Source organism: Alosa sapidissima, chromosome 10 (genome assembly GCF_018492685.1).
Source record: "Alosa sapidissima isolate fAloSap1 chromosome 10, fAloSap1.pri, whole genome shotgun sequence".
Classification (NCBI taxonomy): Eukaryota; Metazoa; Chordata; class Actinopteri; order Clupeiformes; family Clupeidae; genus Alosa; species Alosa sapidissima.
Genome location: NC_055966.1, coordinates 30034148 through 30059089, shown reverse-complemented (window position 1 = coordinate 30059089; position 24942 = coordinate 30034148). Strand labels below are relative to the sequence as shown.

The 24942-nt window shown below is 39.2% G+C and overlaps 2 protein-coding genes and 1 long non-coding RNA gene across 6 annotated transcripts in view; 2 read left to right on the top strand and 1 right to left on the bottom strand.

Annotated features, from left to right (window-relative positions):
• Positions 1-1725, top strand: part of LOC121720406 — a 24628-nt gene extending 22903 nt beyond the window's left edge. Inside the window, exon 3 of the long non-coding RNA XR_006034536.1 lies at positions 1443-1725. This is a non-coding gene — a long non-coding RNA (uncharacterized LOC121720406). The remainder of the gene's footprint in view (positions 1-1442) is intronic.
• An 8722-nt stretch (positions 1726-10447) lies between these two features.
• mcl1b (MCL1 apoptosis regulator, BCL2 family member b) lies at positions 10448-13082 on the bottom strand. The gene is made up of 3 exons (XM_042106459.1): positions 12368-13082; positions 11821-12071; positions 10448-11444 (listed from the first exon to the last, which is right to left on the bottom strand). Exons 1-3 carry the CDS (start codon positions 12861-12863, stop codon positions 11328-11330), a joined length of 864 nt encoding a protein of 287 aa, XP_041962393.1. The 5' UTR covers positions 12864-13082; the 3' UTR covers positions 10448-11327.
• Positions 13083-16762: 3680 nt separating this feature from the next.
• Positions 16763-23367, top strand: hormad1 (HORMA domain containing 1). 4 transcript variants are annotated; one of them, XM_042106422.1, is made up of 17 exons: positions 16763-16874; positions 17008-17225; positions 18026-18087; positions 18231-18375; positions 18467-18530; positions 18960-18996; positions 19131-19151; positions 19246-19272; positions 19370-19437; positions 19533-19684; positions 20151-20308; positions 21743-21850; positions 21998-22055; positions 22138-22199; positions 22362-22445; positions 22943-23014; positions 23183-23367. In XM_042106422.1, exons 2-17 carry the CDS (start codon positions 17033-17035, stop codon positions 23270-23272), a joined length of 1401 nt encoding a protein of 466 aa, XP_041962356.1. In that variant the 5' UTR covers positions 16763-16874; positions 17008-17032; the 3' UTR covers positions 23273-23367. The 4 variants fall into 4 exon arrangements, with proteins under 4 accessions (XP_041962356.1, XP_041962359.1, XP_041962360.1 ...); XM_042106425.1 differs by lacking the exons at positions 16763-16874; positions 17008-17225 and adding an exon at positions 17344-17674 and having other exon boundaries at positions 19530-19684; XM_042106426.1 differs by lacking the exons at positions 16763-16874; positions 17008-17225 and adding an exon at positions 17603-17689 and having other exon boundaries at positions 19530-19684.
• The last annotated feature ends 1575 nt before the right edge of the window (positions 23368-24942 follow it).

Here is a 24942-nt window from a genome sequence, read left to right as displayed (position 1 = left end):
TTGGAAAATGAACGTTCTAAAGAATATCTGGATTCATTTAATTCAACATAGAATTTTAGAACCTTGAATTGTTGCAGAATGGAAATTTTTTGTTAGAATGTTCAAAAACCCACCTTTAAGGGTTAACAGCATGGGTATGGGATACAAACATAATAAATGGTATATGATACCGAGTAAGTGGATGGAGAATGGAAATGCATAGAGGCCAAGTTGAAAGTAATGGCTGTAGGACAGCTAGTGGGTATGTAGCAGCCTTTCTCAAACTTCTTTGACCCGAGGCCCGGTCATGTCAGACTTTGGGTCATAGGGCCCACCCACATGCTGGACAGTGGGATCAGTGTCTCTCGTGTGCAGATGCGCACACACATTAAATGAACGCTCATACTACGACAATCTAATTTTATGCCACCAAATGTTTTATGCCACCAAATGTTGATGACACCAAATGAACAAGTATTTCCTGATGGGGAAAACGTTTGTTTTCTTTTTCTATTGGTCTGCGGTTCCATGATCTATTGTGCTGGAAAAGTGTAAAAATAGTTCCCCATGAAAGCAGAATAAGTTGTAAGGGAGAAAATCTAATTAAATCTGGGGAACGCATTGTCTTGCCAAAGGTTATTATTCAACCTCAGTTATCTTATTCTCAAGACCCAAATTCCCAGACGAGGAGCAATTTTAGTCAGTTCTGGACAGTGAAAGGTTGACTATTCCAACCTCTTATACACAGTTTCAGAGAGGCCATTGGGAGGCCTAACACTCCCTGCTCTGTTAGTAGGCTATGAATGAACCCTAAAGTTTACCACTCAGTCACATGTCAAAAGTCTGTTGTCACAAGACCTCTTATGAAGCTGCTCCAAGCAGGATATGACTCCATGTTTACATAGAGTCATATTTGTCTTTTATTCATAAAAGCTTCTATCAGATTCATGGTGATGATTGATTGCACAAACCAATAAATAATGTATTTACATTAACTTCTTAGATACAGGAAGTGTACTGTTCTTTCCTGTAGTGTAAAATAAGTATTTTAACAGCCTGCTAATAGCCCTGTTTTTATGGTTACGTGGTCATAAATGGTCATAAAACACTGAAAAATAAAAAAAAGAAACACTGATAGTGTAAAAATTGTATATTCACAGGACATGTACATGTATGCCCTCACCTGGAGATATGGGAATACTTTTTGTCGAGGAATGACATAAGAGTAAAGTTCTCTCTTAATCTGCTCTGCTTTGGATCCTTATTGCTGGTTTTTCAAATGGCTGCCTGTATATGGGATTTTCCTTCTAGCTGTTTGTGAATTGACATTCCAAATGGTCAGTTCCCATGTTAACCGATCTACCCTGATAACAAACTGGTTCAATGTCATCATCATATCACTGTGGTAATCAGAACTCTGATACCTATAAACACAAATTTGCACTTTTCCCACACTTTCCCAGGTCCCTGAGGGCAAAGGAGAGTATAAACCCCCATCTGACCAGGATGAGAGCTGAAGATCGTGTCGCTTCACACCAGTGGGCATTGATCTCAGTTTACAAACACACAGACACTCCACCTCTTCTCTAATTCTTTTCACCAGCCTCTGTTGCAAAGAGGTAGCTTTAATAACAACGTCTGTCACTCCCACGGCTATAGTTTGTAGTTATAGTTATTTCCCCCCAAGTTGGTTTGCAGAAGAAAAATAAAGTTTTAAAAACAAGTTTTGTGCACCATATAATGTTACAATGTGCAGGTATGTTTCTCTAGATTTTCACAAAGGATAGAGTGGAAACTGCACACAATGACAAGTGATACTGCATGCAGGTGCAGCTATTTCATAAAGTACAACTTAATTCAAGTAAGAGAAAATAATGGATCACTCACAACCGATTACCCTTTGTTAAGTGACCAAATGTATAGACCTTACTAATGAATGTCCCAAATCTTCAAGCATCCAGGGAGAAACCTGGCATGCCACATACATGTCTTGTATCTTTTTTAACCATGCTATCCATATCTCAATCTGTGTTCATAGTTTATAGTTCTGTTATCTAACCTCCATTAAATGTTGCACATTGAACCCACATTGAAGTTGCCTACCCGAAAAGGTTTTAAACCCTAAATATGTTCTTCTATATCCTTCCATAAAATCTGTACATAAAGGCGGTTCAAAAAGGATGAGTATGTTGCAAAGACATGACTGACAAGTCAAACTCAATCTCATGTCAAACATTGCGCAAGGAATATAAGATGTCCTGTAATAAATAGACACTGCCACATGAAGTTTAGTCACGCTTATTTGGCAATAGCTTCGTGGAGGTTCAAATGCATGATCTGATCAGGCCAAGGTTACTCTGGTCTGATGTTCCACATCAGCTGTCCTCGTCACCATTCCAACGCACTACATTAACAAGTGACTCAACATAGTCACTTAAGAACGACATAATTCATTGAATAAATCATCACTGAGTGTGAGCATTGATTCACTTTTCAATATTTTACATAATGTCTAATCCTAAACTTTACTTATTTTAAAAACATTTCCACAATTTTTTTTTTATGAAACATTGTCATTAGCAATGTTGTCAACAGTTATTTTCAGCAAAACTATGACAGCTTGGGACATCATCAATACACAGTTTTCTGTTTTAGTACATTTATGTTGTAAACATTTGTGAATTCCCCAACAAGACACCTTAGCAAAGAACCATTTTAGAGCTCCAGACAACAAGACCAACATTATGTGGGATTTAGATTTAGACCGCAAGTTGAACAAACCAGCTCAGAATAGCATCCCTTTGTCTGAGAAAAACAGGAGTCAGATGGGCAGACATACCTTAACTACTAGCCTTTGTTAAACATATCAACAAAGTGGTCATCTGTTGGATAACTCAGGCTCATGCACGATGAGCAGCTGGAGAAAATAATAGGCCTGTTCTTGCCATTGACCCAATTTGTGGGAAAGATAAATAAGTGGAAGATGTAATCTTATGACAGGGATTGGTTAAAGATCTTAGAAGATGTTGACATTCCTTGTCAGAGTTTCAAAAACATTAAACACAACTTTGAAGTCGTACACCATACACACACACACACACATACACACACACACACACCAAACCTCTGCAGACAAAGAGTGGTAGCTATAGAGAGAAATGAGGTCACAGGTGGGAGCCACACCCCCCCCCCCCCCCCACCCCACCCCACCCCACGTTGGAGCTCAGGTGGAGATAGCAGGCTTCATTGCGCTCACTCTGCCTAGTACTGTATAATTATGGTACAGTCATACACCCAAGGCCTCAATGCTGCCTGCCTGAGCTGTTTTTGGGCCTGCACATCAAGACATGCTAATATGGTGACATCATTGGAAGAAGGAAGCTATTAGTGTGACAGTTGTCCTCCTTCCTCATTCTGCAAATGCTGTGTGCTTGCTGTTGCCCTGAGATCTCATGATGAACTTACCAGTCTCCTCAGTTTTGTCAAGGACAGGCAAATGTTAGTTCCTCTAACATGGCATGACTTCATTATGGTTGTCACATTGTGAAGCTTCATCTCTGCCCAGTGTGAGCCGTTGAAATATAAATAGCTACCACAGATATGTTCTTGTCCATGACTACATGGTCATACGATCAGATGAGGTGGGGTTGTGATGTTGATGTTCGAATTAGTCTTGAATTTCTTAAGATAATTGAAACTGGTCTGCCCCAGTAATATGTTAAAAGTTAAGCTCATGAGATATGACTAGCCCGTTTGAGACTCTTATTCTGTTTTATTTGAGGATGGGGTTAGCAATAAGCTGGGATATTAACTGATTAGACATTAGGACATTAGGCTGTTCAGTTTTGACAGCATGCGTCAGTTGAGCGAAAAACATCTTCTGAATGCAGCTGCATGTCATCAGCGATGTAATCATTTGCAGTGTCAGGTCTATCAACGTCATACTCCCCCTCCCCTAGGTGATCTAACAGAGGCGGATCAGATGCCTGCTTTATTCCAGCTGGCAAGTCACCAACTGACAACCGGTCAACTGGGGTGCGATTCCTGAACCAGCCATCGTGAGTCTGTGTCTTTGGATAAAAGCGTCTGCTAAATATCAGTTAATGTTATTTTAGGACAATTCCACGCAAAACTGTCACGTCCATAACGCCAACACAATGCCATGGTATATGATGGGAATGATGATTACTTGCAATTTGAGCATTCACTCTTCACTGTAAACCCAGATTTAGTTGTAATAAATATGTTAGGTGGTCACTACTAATGTTTGTGTGTTTGTTCATGTTTTATCAATAATAAAAGGCATTCCTATACATTGTGATGAATTTCTCTTCAACTTTAAATAAAACAATTAAATTAATACAGTAGCCTAATCTTAAAATAAAACAATAGATTAGTTCATATTTTAATGAGCATTTTAACATTCATTTGAACCTATAGTTATTTTATACAACTGCAACTTCTGAAACAATTTAAGTGAACTAAAGATTTTGAGTAAAGACTAAATGTAAGCTTAATTTGTCTACAGCATCAACATAAGGTTATTAGTTAACACAACTAAACCTGTTTAGTTTTATGTTTTGTAAAAACTAGAATGGTTTAAGGCAATCGTTTTCCACGCAATTTTCTAGTAATGGCAACTAGTTCGGGTTTAGACTGTTGGTTGTAGAACTTACATGAAAAAATCATTTGCATCATACAAATACCATGGCATTTAGTTGGCGTTATGGACGTGACAGTTTTGCATGGAATGGCCCTTTACCAAGCCACTTAGACCCCAGGGGTTACCCTCCCTTCACCTCAGGGAGGGATTATGACGCTCAGACCTGAAACTCCCAGTGATCTCAGGAACATCTGTGACGATGTGTCCTGCACATCAGGACGTAGGGTCGGGGGAACGGTATGGTGCTGTGCAAACTTCAGCTGCATCCCCAGGGCCACATCCATCTACATCCACAGACAACAGACTAGGTGTCCGTTTTAGATAGATAGATGGATGGATAGACAGATAGATAGATAGATAGATAGATAGATAGATAGATAGATAGATAGATAGATACAGTAGATAGATAGATAGATAGATAGATAGATAGATAAATAGATAGATAGATAGATAGATAGATACAGTAGATAGATAGATAGATAGATAGATAGATAGATAGATAGATAGATAGATAGATACTTTATTGATCCCCAAGGGGAAATTCAAGGAAAATTCAAGAAATGAATTAATTTATTTGCTTGTAGTATTCATATGGGAGGCAGGGAAAGATTTCAGTCTGGCTTTGCCTTGTCATAGAAACTATACATTTCTTGCAAGCTCATTTGCATAAAAAAAAAAATCAATCATCGAAAGGAGTCCATCAGTGCATGGCCTCTTAGTTTGAACTGAAACCCAGGTGTACTGCTAGGACAAGGGTTTACCAGAAATGAAACGTCAGCATTCACCAAGAGTGATATCAATATTTTAGTTTAACAGAAGCTCTGTAAAAAACAACAATGACAGCAGGTCTCACCTGGCCATTTACTGAAACAGGACTGATACTGAACTCAGCACCAAGGGTTCACTGAGTTCTGTAATGAACGTAGAGGCCATAGGTTATGTGTTATTTTCCACTGCACCCCACCTCCCACCTTGTGACATGAAACATCAGCCAAGGCTTCATTCCAAACAGACAAGTCTAGGCCTGTAGCAGGTTAACCTTGTGGCCTACAACTATTGACACAGGCCACGAAGACCAAACAAAAATGCTAACACAGACGTTTTGACTATGCCAAAACATCTTGAAATCTGACAAACACACATGGTGGCAGAAACTGCTTGCATAATAGGAAGTAGGTGACCTACATAGTCACACACACAGTAAAAAAAAAAAAAACCTACATATTGTGTGCAGTGATGATTCATTTAGAACTGTTGTGAAGAAGATGGGTATTGTCTTCTTATGTGAAAATAAGAATTATATGATGATGACAAAAAAATGTGAAACAAAATGCAAATCATAAATCCATAACTCTAGATCAGAACGCTGCATCATTTGAACTGTGTCACAGGAGCTTCATCAACTCCTATCAAATTATACTTCTGCATTAATTTACTTGGCAGACAGGTTTATGAGAACTGCCTGTGTGACTGTGTGGGTTTGGTGCATGTATTTGCATTCTTGTAAGATATTTATCAGTGGGTGTGAATTCCCTGGGAATTGAAACTATATTTGTGGTGTTGTGAGCACTTTGCCCTACCAGTTGAGCTAAAGGTCATCAACTTAGTAAAACTCCATTTTAAAATCATGGTGTCTGCTAAAATAGCCTACATGTTTGTTGTTACATGTAAATACCTCCTCCTGGTAAAGATATTTCTTTCTCTAGAATTGGTCTGACATGAGGAACCCCCACAACACTGTCACTATAACATGGACCCCAAAACTAATTGAGAGTTAGATCCTGTATTATGGGCCATTTTAGCATCTTCTGGCATTGAACAGACAGATACAGCCTGCATAACAGCACACATCTGAAACTGGGTTGAGAGCGTACAAAACTTCCACTGGCCAGCAACTTAGTTAGAAGTGTTGAATGTTACTGAGACTTCCTCTTGATAAAGGTCATAACAGTACAGCTTGACAATAACACACTTTTTGGTATTGTACACAACACTGCAGGCCATTAGAAGGAAACCATAAACACAGAGAAAATAATTTCTGCCATTGACTGACTTGTCTAAGAGCAACGACAGGAGAGGGGTAGATATTTTCCCTTGAGGGGCTTTATGGTGAGCAACAGACATACAGCAGCCTCTTTTAAGTATAAACAGCCTTTCCAGCATAATTTTAAAAGCTCACTGATAGGCTACTATATCAGCAGACACCAGCGCTTATGGCACCAGCGTGCAATAGGTCTCTAGAGACTGTCAAACTCATTACAGCAGCAGATGACATTCCATAAGGGTAAGGAGGAGTCTGTTTAATCATCATTCACCACAGTATGGGTGTAAATATCACACTCATACCTGAGGCATACCAGTCAGTGGCGGTATTGTCTGAACATAATGTTGCATATAACCTTAACAGAGGTCAGACAGGACACCAGCCGATCGAGCCAGGCTGCCAGCAAAAGCAAGACCTTCACCGAGAGGGGCCACAAGGCCGTACTTACATTAGACAAGAAATAATGGCCTGACATACCCTCACAAGGTTTTATAAGAGGGTGTAGCTGCCAACTCTGGATAACAAACACACAGCAGATATCGCTAGGGTGAGGCTGTCCTTGCAGTTGTGTGGCTCACCTCAAGATATGTTGGGAATGTTTGCAATTGCCTGTTGGACTCACAGGCACATAAACTCAAACTGCAACAGACATTTTAGCTTGGATTAGTTTGTTAATGTGACAGTATTTCAGCTACATTTATACGGTACACTCTCCATTTTACACTGACTGCACTTGGGTAAAACCCAGGTGCCGAAAAACAGTGCCCTTTCTTTCGATATGAACACAACGCTTTCGGTTTTGTTTTGAGTAGACAAAACAAATCAAACAAAGCACAGCAAGGTAACTTAGAGATGCAGTGTTTGCACTAAACTGCTCCGATATAAAGAATTGACAACAGGTGTCACCATGCCTTTTAAGCTGCCTTCACAACGACTTGGACTTATCACAACCTGAAATGGCAATGCATTTATGTTTCATGATAGATTTCCATATCTGTGACTGCACTTGGCCGATAAGATTAGCAGTGCTGTTCAGGTAGTTCCTTCCCTGTAAGTTGGCCGTGGGTCCTGGTGCTCACCCTCAGCATTAAAGCAGCACTATGGAACTTTGGCCTAAAACTAGCGAGCTAGCTACTAACAGGCATGCAAAGCCTTGCAAACACCACCCAGAGCCTATTTGCACTGCCAGAAGCTATAACACACATGCAAACTAGTGTTTTTTTGGAGACATGGTTGGCAATGTCGTGCTGTGAAATTTTTTCCTGTGTTCCCCTGGATGGCTGGTGGGAACTGCACGTGTTTGTCTGTCCTTCAAATAATCATATACCATCATGTTACATTTGAAGATGACACCAAAACTAGTTACCTGATAAAAGCATACATCAAAAAATGGAAAATTATTGCAGTGTTGCTTTTATTAAGTAGTGCCTAATCTCTGAGGCAGCTTTCGCTATGTCTCTTCCTGATTCCAGTCAGTGAGTAGCATGCAAAGAGCAGCCACAGGGAAATGTTTGTCTTCTTTAAATTGTGCTAACCTTTCAACATATTGTCAAGATCTGAATGAATCCGTGTAGGGCGGACTCAAGATCCTGCAGCCTAGCTGAAGCAGTAAACAAGCGAAGGGCTGTGCCTGTGCATGTGTTCTGCTGGTTGGGAAACGTGCACATGATCACTCCGCCTGCTTGAATGTGGCCTTCAGCATTTGCCTTTGAGTCAACCCCACTGCTGACACTCTCCCAGTTGGATATTTTCAAGGAAATGATAGACCTGTGTCCCATGAGCACATGAATAAACAACATGTGAATGTGCTCCAGGGACTTGCCTTTGAAATCCTCATTTCCCTTCCCACAACTCCTTCAGGAGAGACCAACACAACTGTCTTCCATGCTAGTGCGCTCAAAGGCTGTTCACACCAAGAAAGATAAATATAACAATAATAGCAAAAAAGGATCGTTCTAACTGAATGAATAACAATGTCCATTGTCCACACATCTAGAACTACATGAAGAACAATATAATTGGGGATACCTTTCAGAGGGATTTTGAGAACAACTAGAATTGCAAGAGTGGGCTTGATTGGGTGCAGTTCGCCAAAAGAATTGCAACAGTACCTTATTTTTGAAAATCGGGCACACGGATCAAAAGTTATCTGCATTAACGCAACATCCAATAAACCAAAACGCATAAATAAAGTGGTAGCTATGCTGGTTGGTAGGGTTATCATGTTGGTTACTAATTATGACCGCCGCTTCGGTCATATAGGTTTAGTCAGATTTTTTTTTTCTTTTTCTTTTTCGCATGTCCAAATTTCCGTCAAGGATTCCCGGGACACTGTAAGACCAGGGTACACGAAACTTGGTGGGCATGTAACCCCACATGGATAGCATGGAACCTCCTTTTTTTCGTTTTGATCTGTAGCCCCTCCGCTGGACTGGACCCCCCGAAAGGAGGGTAGGGCAGACACAGTTTTCTGTGAATATCTTGAGAACCGTAGGGCGAGATTTATTTTTGTGGAAAAAATGTGCTGGACTGGGCAGTGGTCCTATTTTGTACTGCTCTGCAGTACATCTAGTTTTAGAGGTTGTTGCTTGGGTAATTAAGATGGTTGCTATGGTGGTTGCTATGCTTAGTAATGCAGTTGCTAGGGTAATCATGTTGTTTACTGTGGTAGTTGCTAGATTGTTGCTAGGGTAATTAGCATGGTTGCTAGGGTGTTGCTAAGATAATTAGGAAGGTTGCTAAAGTACATATGGTGATTGCTAGGGTAATTGGCATGGTTACTAGGGTGTTGTTAGGATAATTAGGATTGTAGCTAGGGTACATATGCTGGTTGCTGTGCAAAATAATGTGGTTGCTAGGGTAATTATGTTGGTTGCTATGGTAGTTGCTAGGGTCACATTATAATGGTAGTTGCTAGGGAAATTAAGATATGGTTGTTAGGGTGTTGCTAGGGTACATATGGTGGTTGTTATGCTAAATAATGCAGTTGATATTGTGGTTGCTAGGGTTAAAGCCAAACCATGTTTATACAGGTCATGTACATGGTCTACTGTGGATCTACAAAGATCTGTTTGACATGAATTGGCTTTAAAAAAAAAAGATGGGACAGCGCGAACATGACCTTTACAACATGTGCTGACAAGGCATTGAACTGGACTTCATTCAATGACTCCAACGGTACCTCATTTTTAAAAATCGAACATGCATGATCAAGCCCACTGATAAAAACCTGACAGCCAATCAGAATCCATAAAATTGCCATCACATTCAACACGAGGAGAGACTTTCCTTATTGTTGGTCAGTGTTGACAATTTTATCGTTAGTTATCGTTCCTGGTGTGAATGAACTCGAACCGAATTTAGTGTGGACATCAAGGGGCCAGGTTCCTGTACATGGATTAAGCTCTAGTCCTGGACTAGAAGAGAACTCCAATGGAGACCTCAAAACAGCCTTAAGAGATAAGTGATTTAAAAACCTTTATGTGCAATCAATCCAATCAAAACATGTAACTCATTTACTCTAAGGGCTCATTCTGCCTCTAAAACGGTTGCAATGACTTAGCGTAATGGTGGTAACCATGACTACAAGGGTGTGCGCTGAGTGAAATTGTGTTTGTTGCCTGATGCAATAAAAGCATGGGCCTTGCTAATGAGGGAGAGTCCTTCAGGGGCCATCTCTTGTACCCAGGGACTTACACCGTAACCACAAAGCAGCAAATGCCACAAAAAATAAAAAATAATTAAAAACACCATATGAAAAATATGCTACACCAGTTTTATTTGTGATGTGCTATTTGTGAATGTGATTGGATTTTGTGCTGTGTGTGTCTGAGCCATTTAAGTCACATCAATCACTCGGTCAATCATCAAAGTGTCACTCTGCTCTACTCTCAACGACCGAGTTCATCCCATCAAGGTGTGATGACTCCATATCAGGAACTTAAAAGCTATGAATTAAGCTACAAGGAAGAAAGCTTTATGAGGTCACAGCCATTACATGTAAAACAGGCCAATCTTTGAATCTACTTCTTAGTTCCTGCTTTGTCACCCCCTCAAATTGTGCTGGAAAGGCTATAAAATTGAAAAACTAGCTAAAAAACAAAACAAAACAAAACCTACAGTAATAAAGTATAGTGAGAAAAAGAACAGGGGGGCATAGCTCAACTTAGCAGTTGCACAAAGTGGACCAGCCCATCTACAGCCATCATATAGAATTATTTCCTTTCATTTTCAATCAATATACTAGGATTGGTGCATCACTGAAGTTAACTGCAAAATAGCTTTTTTTTTTTTATATCACTATATATAAATCTCACATCTGGTGAGGTGTGCAGGCTAGTAACAACATTGGATGCTACCCAAGATATATTTTTTCCAGAAAATATTTAATATAAAAATAAATATCTCTATATTACAACATCCTAAAAAGGCAAATATAGTCATCTGTAAATGTTCAAATGTTTGTTTCATTCTCAGCCCAGTCTCCACTCCAACGGCTCCTTTTCAGAGTCAAAGTATATCTAAGTCAGTCAACGTTCATCATCAAGGCAGTCATCATGTGACTTATTTACACAGAGGCTCTCTGGTCCGGAGACATCTTGTCCATGTTGATAGTTTACTCATCTCTTGCAATTAAAACATTCATCTGATGAGAAATGCAAGCCCTGCTCCAATCCCAGCCACTCCTGCAAGCGTCATGAGTGCTCCCCTCACAGTAGACTCTGGGTCGCGCTCATTAAAAAACTCCACAAATCCATCCTGTGAACAGTGAAAGAAGAGCATTGTCAAGCCTCTACGATCTGCATTGTGATTCCTGAAGTTCAAACACCAGTCAACGGTTTCAAAATACAGGAAAGCAATATGCTGTACAAGAGGTGCAGTATGTTCACAAGCAGGACAATCAGGAAATGTGAAGCAATCATCTACTCAATGAGGAAATACAGTACATTTGCTAAATCACCTAAGGCAAACCAATACTTAACAAACACTGTATGACTGGACATTGATTACAAATCTTGAATTCAGTACCACGTTAAAGACATCCTTTTTTAAATTTAAATTACAGGATTTTAGGTGGGATCAAATGGGTGTGATGAGAGCATATTTTTTCAAAGATGCAAGCAAGCCATCTTACCCATTCCTTGTTGTTGATCAACCATTCCTGTTGGTCTGAGAGCAGGTAAGAAGAGATCCGATTGCCCACTTGGTCAATGGAGCCCTCCTGTCCCCTGGTTTTCAGATGACTGCACAGCACTGCACCGAAGGCCAACAAGCTGGCTATCCGTCCCCAGTTAGTTTTGCCATCACTGAACATCTCTTTGGCTACAGTGGAGATGAAGCTCATGTCATCCCCTCGCTCATCAAAATTAAGTTTGTTGATCATGCCTGTAGAATAAAAAGTGGAGTTAGGAATTTACCCTATGGATATGACTACAGCAATCACAAAATTGTGCTAAAAACGCGTGACCACGGCAAAGCTGACAGCATTATTCAACGCCACGGATGTAAGCCCTTGGTTGCAGATTTCCAACTGGATAGTGGTTGAATTTTAACATTTAAATTTATATTTTAAAAGACAGGGCTAATTCAAACGTGGACAATTGGCACAAAAATAAGTTAACAACGTAAGTTAGTACAGCCTAGACTACAACACGAACAGGACGTGACTAAGAGCATGTCACCTTTGTATACAATCTCGTGCTTTAAGACTAGGCTCTTCACAACGCGGTCCATGGTGGCTAGCGCCTTCGGCTTGGAACACCGTGGATGTTTGAGGCCGTTGTAACTACGACATAAAACGTCCACAAGGTTCCTTGTATCATTTTCCAACAGTTCATGAGAATGATTAATTGAAGACTCGGGCAAAGAGTCTAAGTCCAAAGAAGACTCTGGAGAAGAGGTCTGTGATCCCCCTGCTTGTGAACTTCCGGAAAAACGACCCGAGAGACCATTGCTTAGCGTCGTTATACGCCCCAGATCCGTTGGACGAGACGCTCGGTGTTTGTCCTTTCCAGTGCCAAAGTCAGTAGCTTTCATATTATTAGTCAAGGGCCGCGACGCTGAGTCCTCGTTTTCTCGATGAATGCATTGCATAAGTCCCTCTTCGACGACTCCATTGTAAGGTAGTAAGGTGTTAATCACACTCGCTGTTGCGCGTTGGGCTGTGGCAAGAATCATCTTTTCAACTCGTTTTGGACCTCCAATACGCCTAAATCCAGAATTTGAATTTACCTGAGCTACAGAGCCTGCTAAGCAGCCTCTCAGATGTCCTCGCACATGTCTAATCTCAATCAAGAAAGGTTGGACGTGACGGCAGGCAAGCTCAATCCACAGACAGTAAAGAAATACTCGACTCTGAGCTTATGTGACTACCACTTGTGTAACTGCCCACGCAGACGCAGGACTTCGAATGCTAGAAAGCTCCGCCTCCGACGTCGTCGTAGGCTACTTTTGACCTGGGGTTTTTACATAGACAGTAAAAGAAAGCGTTTTTACTGTTGTAAATTCCATAGATTTATGCTTTCCATTTGACGTAATAACCACCCACTACATTTTAGAAGTAATGATATAACTCGCGAGCCGAAGGCATTGTATTTGTTTTTAAACTAGCCTAGACCATGGCATTGTTTGGATGTAGCCTACCAGGTAACACAGCTAACTAAAAGTACACCTTTTAAATAAAGCCTACTGTAACTGACATTTGACAAACTTAATCCGGGGAAATCAGCAGATGCTCGGAACCATTAACAAACATGTTCCATGAAGTTGGTACATCCATGTGCGCGCCCTGAACGCAGCAGTAAAATAAACGTAACGCAAAATAACCTCACATAATAAACCCACTCCGTTAACTTATACTCAAGCCATATCTAACTCACTTCAGTTTTCTTTACTTTCTGAACTCCAAGCAGTCAATCCAGAGCCGACGGCTCTGAGTCAATCAATCCTTGTGCTCCCCCTTGTGGATCGTTGTAAACGGCTCTACTTTTAACCATGAAGAAACGGCGGCTTAGGCTTACATAGTAAAATAATGAATGTATATGCATGTCAGACTTGTTTGTATATTTATTTATTTATTAAAATAAATACATGTACTTTCCCCCGATGGCCATTTCAGACTGTATTAAAAACAAGATGCTTTCAAATGCATAAGATATAATATACACATAAAAAACAAAGATAGGCCTACTATCAATGTTAATCTATGTCCACAAAAATACAAGACATATAATACCAAAAAACAAACAAACAATATATTCAAAATGCAGAACACATCTATGTCAAACTGATTTAACAGATGTTCACAGTCACAAATCTTTGCACAGTGAGTGTATCAGTAACACCAATGGTGGTAAATGTGTGAGATGAGCTTGCTCTAAAGGTATGCTAAAGGAATACGACTCTAGTTGACAGAAGAGTTCTACTTTAGTGACTGCCCTTGCTACCCTCACATGAGTAGCTTTGCTATGATCAGTGAAGAAATGAAATGTAAACATGTATGAGTCACTTAAAGCTAACATCTTCCCTTTGATATACATTTGTATAAATAATAATAAAAAAAAAACTCTAGAATTTCAGACTGAATGGAAAGTCTTGGAAAATGTCAGAATCTAAAGGAGGATTTAAAATATTATCCATCTGACCTAAAACAGACCAGGTAATAACTATCTTAATGTAGGCTAGGAAGCTATCTATTCACTAAGATATTATATAAACTAAAATATATGAATGTAAAGTAAGTTGTCTATTCAAAGAAACTCTTACATCACATCCCACATTATTTAGGCTACCTGAAACATACACAAATTACTAAAGTGTACTATATTTGAATTCCAACAACAGCCCAAAATAGGTGAATGCTTCTCTTAAGTGGCCACACATTCCAGAAAAAGGAAAAATGTTTAATTAATTAATTTAGCTGTCATGAAATTACATTACTAAATGAATCAATAGCAAATAAATACATACACACTGTTATATAATTAACAGCATGTATGCTGCTACATTTATGGGGAGTTGTACAGTTTTTTATTTTTATTTAGATTATTGCTAGATTACATTATAAAAACACAATGATCACTTCTAGTGTTCTACACTATGTTGCAGTTGCTGTATATATGGGGACTATAAAGGCCTAGGCGTTCAGTGCCAAAATAAAGTTACTTTCAAAGGTACTGCCACTGAGAGGGCTAAAACAAGAACAACAATGTCAATATCAATTTCCTGTGCAGAGGCCTGCAACAAAACGTACAAGAGAAACCATCACTTACATTGGAACACGTATGTCCCAGTGGCTTTAGGTGTTTCCTGGTGTAAAGGCATTTCTTGAATAGCACACTTACTCTGACTCTCACGATCATAGCTTTGATATATCTCCCCTGATTTTAAATACCAGTTTGTTTATATCCTCTAAATATATCATGACTGTTATGTCATGTCTTGAATTTCCCCTGGGGATCAATAAAGTATCTATCTATCTATCTATCTATCTATCTATGTAAGAAATGTAACAGTCACTATCAACAAATGGAAAATGTATAGCTTTCATAACCATGCATGGTTTGTGTCACTGATAATGACATTAACATTATTTTTGTTTCCAGTTTCTTGTTTATCTGATCTTTTTGAGCTTGTTTGAAACATATAACAAGATAATATTTGAACAAGATAATATTTGAACATTATATAATTTACTAGTGGCAAAAGGTATTATCAATTCCAACTGGATCTGGATCTCATTATTTGGTACAAAACTGTAGAGGTAGGCACTAGTGCTGTGTAAATGCTATATAAACAGAGAAAACATTTCATCCAGCTTTCTCACACTCCTTCACAACAAAACGTAACGCTTTTTAGTCAAAAAGCTGTATGAGCTTGAATCACACATTTCTGTGAGATCTGAAAGTGAGACTGAGAACCTCAGGTCAGCCAACAAGTTTGCTTGTGACTGAAGGTCTTCTCTGAGGGAGGTCTTGTGGAGTGGGTATGTGGTCTCCTGTGACAACGCTCCTGTCAGGAAGTGCGGTAGGGAGCTGCTTGCTCTTCTTTGCCTTGGCCATGTTGTAATCACCCGAGTCAAAGTACTTTTGCTGGGAGGGACAGCAGAGTGAAAGTAGCAGTTGCACCTGTTATTTCATAGACACTGACCGATCAATTCAATCTATTGGTTTGATTATTAATAATGACCAACCCCTTTCTGAAGCCTTTTCATTAAGAAGTCTGAGCCACCTGGCTTTCGACCCAAGCTGGGATATTTTGACCTAGGTTTCACCTCTTCTGTTGTAGTTTGGTTGGAATCCTGCAAGACCGACAATCAAAATAAAAAAGAAATATTATCTGACAAACCAATTAACAATTGCTGAAGAAATTATAGAATAAAAGTTTAATAGTGGCTAATATGATATGTATTATCTACTAATCATACACTCGCAAGGTAAGACTTACTGTGACATACTCTGTCATTTTAGACAGACAGGAATTTGTAGGCTAAAGCTAGGAGCTACCTGGAACTGCATAGTCCTGGTCATCTAGGTTAATGATAAGCATAGGCTCTTCATGCATTTAATAAGATTATTACATGGAGTAGTTGTTTGTAATGTATGCCTGTCCAACTGATCAACTGAAAGTCCATGTATATCTGTTTAAAACTCACTAGAACATGATGTACTAAAGATTTATATCTAAGACAGTAAATGATCTGATCTAATGCCACCGCATGGGACTTGCTGCGCAGACTTTGCTGATTCACTTAGTATCTATTACAAATTTATGACCTTCTATTTATAAGCTCGCTAGGAAATGCAGACCAAACTGAAGTATTTCCACACTCAGAGCAGTACATGTAAATGTGCATAAACAATCATTTATAGTTGAATTGCTGATTGAAATTAAGTCTTGAATTTCACAAGCATCAACACAATTGATGTTTTTATACCAAAGTCAGATTTCTGTGGAGATTAACATATAACACCTATCTACACCTTGTAGTTTACTAGTAAGTAATTGAGGTAGGCTGTTTTTTTTTGAATGTTGCAATCTATTCAATACATCGAGAATAACAATAGACCTGCAGTTTCTTTGATGCTACTCCCAAGCCAAACACACACATAGCCTACACATCCGGGAAAAGCCAAGCGTCACGTTCTAGCTAATGTCATACTTTTGGGAGACGGAACACACTCCGAAATGGTGAGCTATGGTAGTCATATGTCAACGAATAAACAAACTTTAACTCTTAAGTTAAATGTAACTAACGCGATCATTGTGCATCTGCAGATATTTGCCAGTGTGAAAACATAAACTAACCTTTTTACCCCCGCAGAGGTCAGACTGAGTTTCTGCAGGTGATGACATTTCAACGGGGACACCCTGTTGTGTATTGTCCCAGCACCGCAAGTCGTCTTGCCCTACGGCTCTGGCCCTCACCTGTGTTCAGTCAGACGATGGTGCTGCCGCTGTTCAGTCTAAAATGGCGAGACATCAGTGACATCATTCCGCACCAATCTGCACGAAAGCGACATATGAAAGCGATTTGCAAATGTACAGTAACCAAAATGTGCAAAGAAAATAGGCTTCACGTACGTGCACCACCAGCAAAACAATGACTTGCCTACTACAAAACGATTCGCAGCTCATAAGGATATTTTAGGACAGGTTGTGCCATAATGCAGAGAGTGATACTGGGTGTAGAGAAAGACGTACTGCAGGAAAAAAAGTTTTAGATCAGACCACCCTTTATTGGTCTGCAAACCTAACATAGTGTTTCAGCAAATCATGCATAATAAATCACAAACTCATTCGCACCTACAATAACCGAGCAGAATGAATAGGCAAGGCTAGAACTTTACATTCTATCTTCTCTGTAAACAAACACCAGGCACGCAGCACGTAAATGGAACACAACAAAGATCACTGTCATTCAGTTTGTTTGGCGGGAAGTTCATAAATAGTGAAAGTCAAAAGACACAAGACAAGGCAAAAAATCACAGGTGAAATACAGAAGTGTATGTTCTTGGTAGAAATTAAAAATGAAACAATGTTTTCAAATAGTTAATTTCTTTAGATGGCTTCAGGATAAAGGTATAATTGTAGCAAAAGTAGTTTGTTGAGCTAACCAAAGTTAGCCTTTCCAAACGTTAGCAAGCTATGATGGCTGAAAGTTAGCCTGATTAACTACGTTAGGTAATGATAGCTAGCTATGAGGAATCATTAATTACAGTAGATAACATAACGATGATAAAATTATGTCTGGCTAATGTTAACAGTTCATGTTAAGATTCTACATGTTACAATCCACTTCACGTTTGCACAGTTTGAGGTAATCATAGCCTTTCTCATAGCCAGGTGGGGTGCTAACTACATAAAAATGGCATGTGAACAGCGCTTGCGGACGGTTAACCAGGTAAGGCAATATGTGCATTGAGACAACTTGTGAAATTAACGTTAACTGTTTATGTAAATATGGCTTGTGTTCAATGAATGGCAACGTTAACAACAACATTAACTTACTCATTACAACACTAATGTCACTCACCCCTCTCACAGGAAACTCTGCTTCTACCTAGTGTAGTCGTCACTGAGCAGCAGTCTCTGGTCCTTGTAAAGAAATTGCTGGCCATTGCTGTGTCTACCATCACATATCTCAGAGGCCTCTTTCCAGAGAAAGCCTATGGCAGTAAATATGTGGAAGGTAAGGGGAATTCTCTCTTTGAAGGCGTTCACAACATTGTTTTACTGGTGTTAATAGCATGATAAAATGAACATTTATGAATTTGTTACAGAACAGAAGGTGAGGATACTAAGGGATGAGCGCAGCTGTCCAGGGGCTAAAGAAATAGTTGGGTGGTGAGTTGGTGACCTTATAATTAACCTTATAACCTATTATGAAATATCTAGGGACCTTGGCCTACAATTTAGTACTAGGCTGAAAATAGGTGTGTAAACATTTATTTTGAACCAGGGTTTTGAAATTGCTTGTGTGTGTGTGTGTCTGTGTTTAAGTTGGTATAATAAAGGTGTAACTACAAAAAAGTAGGCATAAAGTAAAGTATAATAAAAGTGAAATACAATATCAAGAAGAGGTATACAGTACACTCAACATATTAAGTCAGTGTGTAGACTATTGTTAAAACTACGCTACACTGTACCACTAGTACACTTGGACAGTAGTGCAGTGATCATCATGTGAATGAACGATGACAGGCCCTTCCAAAATTCTCAAAAATGAAGGTGCTGATGTCAACCGATTAAAACCCATGTCTCTTCCACTCCCAGGATGCATGGGTGCTTTGATGCTCTTCAGAAAAAATATGTAAGTCAGTTTACTGTGTGGTCTTGAATAGTAAAAAGGCATTCTTGGCATATGCTTAGAAAATGGTCGCTATGAATGAAGGAAAGACACTACTGATATCCTAAATTTTGCATAAATAATCTTCTCTTTACCAGCTCCGTACAGTTCGTCTGTCAGTGAGTATGGTCTTCAGACTAATAATTTCAGTAATTTTCATTTATAAAAGTATAGTTTCATACATGTTTTTATTACTATGCTTATGGTTTCTAGATTTACACTGATCCAGAGAATCCACAGGTATGAAATACAATAAATTACAGGATAATATTATACTATAGGCTACTGGAAGAAGGATCTGTTATATTTAAATGTGTAAACATTTTTAACACCATAGAAAGTTACAGAGTGCTACCAGTTCAAAATCCAGTACAATGAAGAGGGTCCTCGGATGGATTTTGAAAGGTGATGATAAGTCCTTTTTTTCTATTTATTAATTTACATGTTGTAATGTAATGTGACATGTTTTAAACAAATGCTCTCCACCACTATTGCAGCAGCAACAGCAATAAGAGAGTCTCAAAGATGTCATGCAGCAACACCAAGAAGGCCAGCATCCTTCTGGTGCGCAAGCTTTACACCCTAATGCAGTACCTGGGACCACTACCCGAAAGTGTCTGTCTCAGTATGACCCTCTCATACTATGACGATGGTAACAACACCAATACGATGCTCCATGCCTTGTCTGTATTGTGATGAAATTCAAATATAAAACTAGTTATGTTTTATTTACTTTTTTCCCTAATTGTTTGTTACGCCTTGCTTTCTATGTGTAAAGCGCTTTGTGTTGTACTTGGTCCATGAAAAATGCACTGTATATAAATAAACATACTTATTTACTTAATTTATTTTATTTTAGCATCGATTTTAAGACATCATTTTGAAATCTGAAACTTTTACCTGAAACAAGGACACAAATCTCACCTCATTTTGTTGGGGAGGCCCCAGTTAGATGTCAGCTTGTTTATTTATCTTCAGATTCTTGTGTACATATGACTTTTGATTTTGATTTTCATCTGTTTTTAGTACACTGAACACTGACCGGCTGCCGGCTGGTAGGGAACATACCCTTGTCTCTCTAAAAAAAATTAATTGTATATGTTGTTGTTTTATGCCAGTCACTCCTCAGGAGTACCAGCCACCAGGGTTCAAAGAGGGCACCAGTGATAGCATAACGTTCGAGAAGGAGGGTGTGAAGTTGACCATGGGCGAGGTGGTCACTCCCTTCCACACCCTAAAGGTGGATGTGACCACAGAGAGGGATCGCCTGGAACAGGTGAGCTGAGAGCTGAGATCTGTCTGGATATGTACTTCGTGTACTAGTGGGCAGCCGTAGTAGCCTAGAAATCTAGACGCGCCCCTAGCGGCATCAAATTACATTTGCTGCCAGGGCTAGTCTAGCAACTCTCCGTTGGCTTGTGAGCTCCAGAAATCGAAACTCAATCAGGCCAATGAAATCGTGTATAGAGTCGTTAGGTGGGCTTAACATAATGATTGATGGCAGAGTTGCAACGGTTTGGCTTGAATTCCCTGCTACTTGAAAACAAATAAGATGAATGTTGCTGTTGGCGAACAGTGTGACACGAGTTAAGTTTTTTTAAGTTGGCAAACGTTTGAACTAGCCAACTAGCTCCGCTGGTGGGAAACGCATGGGACTCATAGCGCTGCCGCTGTCCTATTGCGTGCAGAGGGAATTTGAAAGACAACTGATTATCCCGCCCCTCGGACTGAACACTGCGAACGGTGAGTGCCCAGACCCTACATTTTAATGTGGGTCTGGCTCGTCAGGCTACAGCCGTAGCCTACTGGTTAGCGCTTCGGACTTGGAACCAGAGGGTTGCCGGTTTGAACCCCAACCAGTAGGAAGTGCCCTTGAGCAAGACACCTAACCCCTCACTGCTCCCCGAGCGCCGCTGTTGTTACAGGCAGCTCACTGTGCCGGGATTAGTGTGTGCTTTACCTCACTGTGTGTTCACTGTGTGCTGAGTGTGTTTCACTAATTCACAGATTGGGATAAATGCAGAGACCAAATTTCCCCTTACGGGATCAAAAGAGTATATATACTTATACTTATACTACTTTTGGCAGTCTTCACCTGCATTACTGTCTTTACTGAGATTGAGAAAAAATGTGGTGGTATTTACCCAATACTGAATTAGCCATATAAAAATAAACAAACTCACTAAAGCGATGATATGCAGAGCAGTAGTAACTTTATGGACCTGACAAGACCTGATCAGACTTTATGTTTATGGTACTTGGTAGACGTGATTTACAATATATGAGCACTACATTAGTTAAAAATAATAGTTTTGAATAAAGTTGAAAGCCTATATTAAGCATAATAATAATGATATTAATATAATAATTATAATATTAATATCAATAATAATGATAATAACATAACACATCAATAATAAAAATAATGAGTTTTCATATGAACAAAAAACATAAACATACAAACCTGAACTTATTCACCATGGACAGTGATGAGTGATCAGATATGTTCAACGGCTTGTTGAAGCTGAGAACAAATGAGTTTGAGGAACAAATACACAAAATATGGACTCAATTGTGTGGCATAGCAACATTCTTATTGAAGTATAAATGTAAAGTACTTTGAGCTGACCAGGTTGAAAAGGTGCTATACAAATAAAGCCTATTATTAGTAGTAGTATTATTGAAGTATACAATATTTGTGTTTTTACAGATAGATGATCTTGATCCCTTGGATGCCAGAGAGAAACCGGCTGTAAAGATGTCAGACGAGGAGGAGATAGAGGAAGAGATCGTGTCCAGGTCCAATGTTGCTCTGCAGGTGAAGGCTTCGAGCACTTAAGGGCTTGATGTTCAAATGAGAGCTGCCATTATTGTTTAAGATTTCATGGTTTTTATTCTTGTGCGTGCTTTTGCAATGTTTTGTGCAAGATCTTCAAAGATTGAATCTGTGTTTTTCTGTTTGCAGAGTAACATGCTAAATGATGTAGAAATGGCTGATACTGAAATAACCTTTAAGAATTCAGGTACTTTAACTATGTAGAAAAGTTTGTATCATGAATGCTAAGTTCATCCTTTGGGTCTTTTAATGCCTGTGTGTCATTCCAGTTGAAGAGGTCTCTTACCGAAGGAAAAAGAAACCAAGCAAGGAGGAACTTGACAATTCTCAGGTCACAAATATGTTTTCTATTTTGCACTTGCCATGTGTGGTTTAAGCAATTTAGCTCAGTGAATTCCCAGTCAAATTGAATTGCATAAGTGTACATAATGTGTTTAGTGATTGGAAGAGTTTAGAACGTTATTGTACATTATTGTGCATTCCTCCACCTCAGATGGAGTCTGTGGTGACGAGAACAACAAAAGTGGAGGGGACCGAGAGAAGGACCAGGAGTGGCCGCGTCATAAAGTCTACAACGGTAAAGACCATTTTTAAGAAGATTTATTTCATTAATGATAAACCATGACAGTAATTTTGATTCTGGCCTACATACAAGAACCAGCAGCATCCATATCTGGTTGCAACACTGAAATAAGACCCTGAAAGTAATGACCCTGAAAGTAACATTATGGAGCAGGTATACTTTAGTGGACATGCACATTGCTGTCTCTAAACTGGTACTACAATACAGCAAAGACTGTAAACTTAGCGACAGGGGTAACAAACAAACTTTTTAGCCATTAGGCCTTCATCTGTGTCTGTTCTGATGACCAAATGTGTGTCGTAAGCTAAGAGAAGGAGAATTCCCAAGACATGCAGGCTAGTATAGAAGAGGATGTAAATTATACCTGAACTCTTCTGGCGTGTATTGGAGCCACACATACTGCAGATACACCATTTAGAATATGTGCTTCAGAGACTAAGACAAGTACTCCCAATTACTCCTTTCCAAATGAGATTCTATTTTTTTTCCAGGAGACAAATGCAGATACCACTGAGCCACCGAAGGAAAAGACAAAAAAAATGAAACCAGCCAACAACAAAGAGGTAAGCTGCCATTGCCAGTAAAGCTTTCACAGTGTGACCGCGCCAAATTAAAGGGATAGGCTGAGAGAGTTGTGCTTATTGCTGCGTAATGAGAAATGTTCTTCTATCCTCATTCAAACAATTAAGTACCAATTATATTTTTGAATATCTTGCCTTACTTTAAAACAGCTGTCCCAAATGGACTTCCCTCTGAGTCAAGACCCTCAACCAAGTCATCCCCAAAAAAGGAAGTTTAGTCAACCAAAAGAGTACTTCTAAGACAATGTGTGGAGGGAGGGGTATTTCTGTTTAGTTTCCTTGTAAACAGGTAATGACGTGAATTTTGAAAGAATGTTGAAATATGGAAAGAGAACTACTTAATGAAATCCTGTTTCAGATGTTTGTTGAATGGTTTGCACATATTATTGTTGCATAATTGGTTATATCTCATACATCTCAGATGAAGCACATTAGTTTTTATATGTAAACACTACAGTGGAATATGTACATATTTATAACATTTTGAAGATACTATTCTATTGTTTTTCAATGACATTAGTTGTATTTATTTATTTATTTATTTATTAGTTGTATTCATTGGTTATATTATTTGTTCTGTGAGGCATTGCTGCAAGTATTTAATAAACTAAAATCTCACACCTTTCTACCTGTAAACATGTTTCTGTAAGGTATATAAATTCGCAGCCACTAGAGGGAGTTATTTTCACAGATCATGGTGCGATGCTCTGTGTCTACTGCTAACAGCAGTGGCACAGATGAAAACCTGCTGGTGCAGAGCATGAGATAGACAGACCACTTTAAAGAAATGTTTTTTTTTTTGTAAGATTGTGAAAGCCACTTAAAATAATGACCTGCAGATTTTAACAAGTTCCCAAATTCAAATGTGTACCTGTGAGCAATGCACTGTTCCCCCTCCCAACTCTGATCACTTATCATACTGCATTTAATACGAGTTATGACCGAAATCAGTTAGAGGTCAGAAGGATGCTTCATTTTTTTTTATACGAAACGAAACGAAGGGACACACAACCAGAACCACTGAGCCTTCTCTCCCTGCTGCCTATCACTAAGCTGAGGCCTTTTACACAGCAGTGTGGGGACAGACGGGACTCAGGCGTGGGCTTGTTACACCTGCAAAGGCCTGGTCTCCCAAGGATGTTTAGCAGAAGAGAGTGAACTCTGTGACCTTGCCCGAAGGGTTGAACTGATTAGGGATTCCAGTAATCCTTTGAGCATCTATGACGGCTGCCTTTCAAACTATTGTTTGAGAAGATAAAAAAAAAACAGACAGCCACACATACCTCAGACACATAGTGACATTAAGCTTAGTTTAACTAGTCCTTTCTTCAAAATGGGGTTTTGTGTTCCTGAACCATATGCTGGGTAGGGATATTGTCAGTTGAGTATATGTTGGGTATTAAAATGGTCTTATTACCAAATTTATGGCCAGACATTAAGTAGCATCAATGTGAGAATGTATGGTCTTTGTTAACAACAATATGCCAGGACTTGGGGTTGGAAGCCAGTGGTACTATAGGCTTCAATAGACTCGTGTTCTTATGGATAAAACACACTATTAAATTAAATCAACCTACTAAATCAACATTTGGGATATTTCTTAAGGTGAATCATTTGGTAAAGTAACCTCTGTTCAAGAGTGTTCTATAAGTACACAATACTGTGATAAATATTTATTTCTGGATGTATTTTTATTCAGAGGCCATTTCAGCATACGCAATGGAAAGAGAATGTGATTCTCCATTTTCCCTTTGTTTTTGACCAGACTTGCAGATTATAAAACCATTACAAGTACACAGGGGAGGTTTAAAATGGTAATCTCTTCCACTGAAGTCAAAGGTGCATAGCCCTGTGCAGAACAGTCAGTGATGGATCACTCCCAATAAATAACTCGGCTCTCCTTAGTTAAT